We start from the raw sequence: 5,132 nt of genomic DNA on the forward strand, positions 1-5,132 counted from the left end.
TAGGAAGTGCATCTCCTATTGGAATAACTCAAACTAGGAAGTGCATCTCCTAGGATTGGTTGAAAGACTTGGAGGGAATGTAACCAGGGGTTTGCCCCCTGTACAACTGGGAAAGAATGTAACCAGGGGTTGGTGCCCTGTACCACTAAGAGGGAATATAACAAGGGTTGGAGCCCTGTATCAGTGAGAAGGAATATAACCAGGGGTTGGCACCCTATATTACTAAGAGAGAATATGGCTCAGGATTGGCACCTTATATCGCTGAGAGAATGTAACCAATGGATGTCTCCTTGTATCACTAAGAGAGAAAGTAACCAGGGGATAGGATACCTTGTATTAAAATGGAACCTCGCTAAAGATGGTTGTACCTTATGTCGGAAAATACAGCTAGGGATTGGTGTACCCTATACTAAACATGCGGCTAGGGAGTGGTGTGCCCTATTTCAAAATGGAACCTCAACTAAGGAATGATGTACCTTATGCTGGAAAATGCAGTGGTTGATTATGTGATTATAGGCATATCTAGAAAGAAAAAGCAGAGAGTTTGAAGAACTTACCTTTGGTGACAATTCGTCCTTTGAGAACTTCAATTCTACACTGCTTTGTTTCCTGCTTCAAACAAAGAAATATTTGTGAGTTTAACAATGGTGGTCGGTTTGTGGCCTTGAACGCCCTGAGCAGTTTGAATCTGCGGCCACCTTGTTGTTAGAGAACTGATTTGCATGTATGGTACCAAACAGCTAGGAGGCTCTGTACCGTGTTCTAGAAACTTTGGCTTTCTACTGTTGCCTCCGGCTGTTTCATAACCGGATGTCTAAGGTGTTGCTGAACCTTGTCTATAAAGCAAGTCTTCACTTTGGTAGTTTTTTCCTTTAAAAATCAAACTTGATTATTTTGCACCCGATATTAGTTTGTGTCTGGGGTGCTATCAACTTTGCCCATGAAGCAAGTCTTGCTTAGCGACCTTTTCGATGTCTTCGAAACACTTTGTTCGGCTTATCAGAGGAAATCACAGTTGGATTTGTGCCTTTGTCAATGTCGCGTATGCCCCACATCCTTTATTTTGCACTTCTAGGAAACAACGACCAATTTTGTGGCCCTTTCTTTATTGGCTTCTAAACAAATAGACTAGCAAACTTTTGGAACTCTCGTTGGCATGAACCCTCAGGTCTCGTTTAGCTTCAACAAGCTTATTGTGCATGTTGCTTCCTGGGTATGTCCTCTTCGATGTGCCAGGATAGAACTCGCTTTGTACAATTAGAAAGCTGGTAACAGATGTTGAAATCATTTCTCGGTTGTTTTAACAAAGACTGACTCAAAAAATGAAAATGCAAATGGAGAAAATGACGCGATGTAAAAGTGAGAAGGAATAGTATTTAACTGAAAATGCCACTTTACGGGGAGAGAAAGAAAAAGGGGATCCTTTGAATATGGTAGCCAACTTTAATGATCATGATATGCTTTTTGGACTGAGCGGCCGAATCTATCCTTTCTTCTTGTTGTTCCTTTTCGTCTTTGAAGTTGGCCTCTTTATGCCAATCATTTGCATCAAAACACAGCTCACCTTCGACCAGTGGTGCCCTGAAAGGTTTTCACCAACCGGCCTCTCTCATTTATTATCTCTACTTACCATCGCCTTATAGTGCCCATGAGGGTTTTCACCAATAAGACTCTCTCATTTCCATTCATTATCTCTTCTTTGTTTTCGCCTTTTTGTGCGAGCAACTTGACATTGTTCTACGTTGTGTGACAACTGTTGCTTACTGCGTGTTTCCCTTGGCATTCTTAAGACTATTTGGAAGGCTTTTGGAGAGGGTTAGAAAGAAAAGGTCACAATAAGGCTCAAAATAGACTCAAGATGATAGGGTTGTATATTTACAACTCTTGGAATCGACTCTTCATAAAAACATTAAAAAAAAATTCTGCCCCAGTTTCAGATACTGGGGAATTTTTATTTTTGATTTGGTTAGACTGAACCCTAGTGTAGAGCTGCCTACGTATCCTTTAAAGGAATCAAGTCAAACGTAGTTCAAACTAACATGAGAGATTTCTTTGTTATTTTTCTATTCATTTTTTATTTTTCATTTTTCTTTTCTCTTTCCTTTTCTTCTCTTTTGATTGTTTTTTTTATAATCAGATTGTCCTAGCTCTTATCTTTCTGGTGGCATGGATCTTCATTTTTCTCTTTTTTTTTCTTTTTTTTTCTATACTTGATTCCAAAAGAAGGGGGGGTCAAAGAAAAATAAAACAGACTCAAAAGAGGTAACGAAGGGTATAAAGTGTTTGGGTAGCAGAAAAAGGGCCTTCCAGCCTCAAGAATGCCAAACATTCAATCTCTTCTCAGGTTCGGCATTGATGGACATGACTCTCTTCTTGGTTTTGTCAGTTGTATAGTTTCGTAGTCAATATCTTGTTCGCAACAAATGACTTTTGACAATTTGGAGTCACCTCTTCTTGGTCCTTATCCTGATGTAGAAGGGTGCACTTCGGTACCAGCTAATCATTTTAAATTCCCTGGGATGCACCTTCTTTGGGGATTTGGGTCATCTTCACTGATATGATCAGATTATGCATGCCATGGCAATATCTTTTTCGCTGATTAGTCCAACCAAACTTCAAAACTTTCAATTATCCTTAAACCAGTATTCATGACTATTTTGGTTCCGTGTGATCTTGACACAGGCTTATCATCAAAGTTTTTCAACCTCTTACTTGTCCTCCACGTGTTTTTTCCTCGATTCAATTCAAGATTGGACAAGCTTTTCTAAAATCTAGCCGAAAACTCCGCATGCATGTCATGCCACTAAAACTGGCGAGAAAAGAATTATATATGCAAGAAGAACTAAACACAATGGATTAAAATGACATAAAGAAAAAAAGTTGTATTTCATTGATTAAAGGATAGAGAGGCTTGATGACAGGACAAACAAACAACATCTGGATCACAACCTCGAAATAATCCGGATGATAGAAATTATGACAAAATAAGTTACCAAGACTCCTTCCCGGCAAGGAAGGAGTGACTTCCAATTATCAAGCTCAACATCTTAGCTACGAATTTGCACATCAGCATCAAACAAGATCTTCAACAATTTTGATTGCCTTGCATTCAGTGGACAGGTTCTTGACATTTTCCACTAAACCGTCTCCATATTCTTTATCATTGTAAATCATCCGAACAATGCGTGCTTGGTCATGACGTTTAGGGTGCCATTATTTTGGACCACGATCATTCCTTCTTGAATTATCTTTTCTATTTCTTTTTTCAAAGACCGACAACCCTTAATGCTATGTCCTTGGACATTAGAATGGTACATGCACTGTACAGCTGGGTCAAAAACTTTTGCATATGGATCAGGAACATACCCTTGAAGCGGCTCAATCATGCCACAACGTTTAAACCTTTCAAACAAACTTGTGTAGGATTCTATGTTTTGCTTGAAATTGTCCCTCTGCTTATGTTCCCTTTCATACTCTTGTTTTGGACGAGCGTTGTAGAGTGATTGAGAGTTCTGATGTCGCGGATGAAGGTATGTTAGAGTTGGGGTCTGAATATGTTGGCAATTGGATGGTTTGGCAAAAGACTAAGTTGCATACTGTGGAGCAACTGAGTATCGTGGATCCGGGGGTTGAGATGCTCCTTTTTGGCCTCTTTTTGCCCGTGATGCCATCATGGCCTCCTCATCTTTCTTCTTTTGGTTAACACAGCTATTCGGCCTATTCTGTATTTCTTTGGTGGCTGCTTGACTTATAATTCGGCCAGTATTGAGGCCGTTCTCGACCATTTCTCCTATCTTGATTGCATCAGCAAAAGGTCTGCCCATTGCAGCCATCATATTTTGAAAATAATCAGGATCCTGAGCCTGAAGGAAGACAGTGATTAACTCATGGTCATCCATGGGTGGTTTAACTCTGGATGCTTGCTCTCTCCACCTAACGGCATACTCCCTGAAGCTTTCAGTCGGCTTTTTCTTCATATTGGACAGGGAATTACGATCTGGCGCAATATCAATGTTGTACTGAAATTGTTTGACGAAAGTCTGGGCCATGTCGTCCCAAACATGCCAGTGAGAGATATCTCGGTCAATGAACCATTCGGAAGCTACCCCCATAAGGCTTTCCCCAAAGTAAGCCATCAGCAGCTCTTCCTTTCCTCCTGCACCCCTCAGCTGGTTGCAGTACCTTTTCAAGTGGGCGATAGGGTCGCCGTCTCCATTATATTTCTCAAATTTTGGGGTCTTGAACCCTCGTGGCAAATGGATGTGAGGGAACATGCATAGATTGCTGAATGAAACACTTTTGTGACCACCTAGTCCCTGTATGTTCTTTATATTTTGTTCAAGACTTTTCATTTTCCTGGCCATCTCTTCTGGCTCAATCGTCGTGGCAGGCTTTTCTTTTTCCACTGGTGACTCGTACTGTGGAGTCTGATTGTATGGAGCCGAGACCCTGAAAGCCATATTTGGAGAATAGTATTGGCCATCATAAGCATGAGATGGTGGCTCATTGTTTGGCCTCGTCACAGGAGGTGGTGGCGGGATTGTATATACCGGTGTGCCAGACACGACGAGAAGAGTGTTCCTGACTGGTGCGATTGGAGGTCGCATGTTAGAGGTACCGGGGGCAGCATGGAGGTTGTAGTTTGGCACATACCCTGGTGGTAGAATGTGGTCGCTCGTTGCATGGAGCGGTGTTTGCGTAGCCTGGGGTATGGTGGAAGTTCCCTCTGAAGGACCCTGGGGTGGAGGTCGACCGGAAACCCAAGCTTGATATACATCTGACAGTTGCTGTCTCAATTTTCTTATTTCCTCCGTCTCTTGCTCAACTGACTGACCCTGCGGATTTTCACTGACCAACTCGATTTCATCACTGTTATCCATTACCACCGCTCCCTTAGATCTTGTGTAGTAATGATGTGTTGCCAATTTCACCACAAACCAACCACCTTAAGCTTACTATATAAGAGGCAACAAACGTGTTAGGGTTAAGCATTTTACATATAGGAATCACACGTAGACATGCTATGCTCCTAAAATATCACCATCTCAAATATGCTTTTGCAAGGCTTCATGTTTCCTTCCAGCTTATCAGCTTGTTACTTATTGACCCTGTTATTTCCTCCTCTCTTTTTT

The 5,132-nt window shown here is 41.5% G+C and overlaps 1 protein-coding gene across 1 annotated transcript; it reads right to left on the minus strand.

Moving 5' to 3' along the window:
- LOC109239523 (pollen-specific leucine-rich repeat extensin-like protein 4) lies at positions 4,084 to 4,880 on the minus strand. Its single transcript, XM_019406102.1, has 2 exons — positions 4,362 to 4,880; positions 4,084 to 4,182 (listed from the first exon to the last, which is right to left on the minus strand). The coding sequence occupies exons 1-2, from the start codon at positions 4,878 to 4,880 to the stop codon at positions 4,084 to 4,086; spliced, it is 618 nt and encodes a 205-aa protein (XP_019261647.1).

The sequence above is a fragment of the Nicotiana attenuata genome, chromosome 1, assembly GCF_001879085.1.
Source record: "Nicotiana attenuata strain UT chromosome 1, NIATTr2, whole genome shotgun sequence".
Classification (NCBI taxonomy): Eukaryota; Viridiplantae; Streptophyta; class Magnoliopsida; order Solanales; family Solanaceae; genus Nicotiana; species Nicotiana attenuata.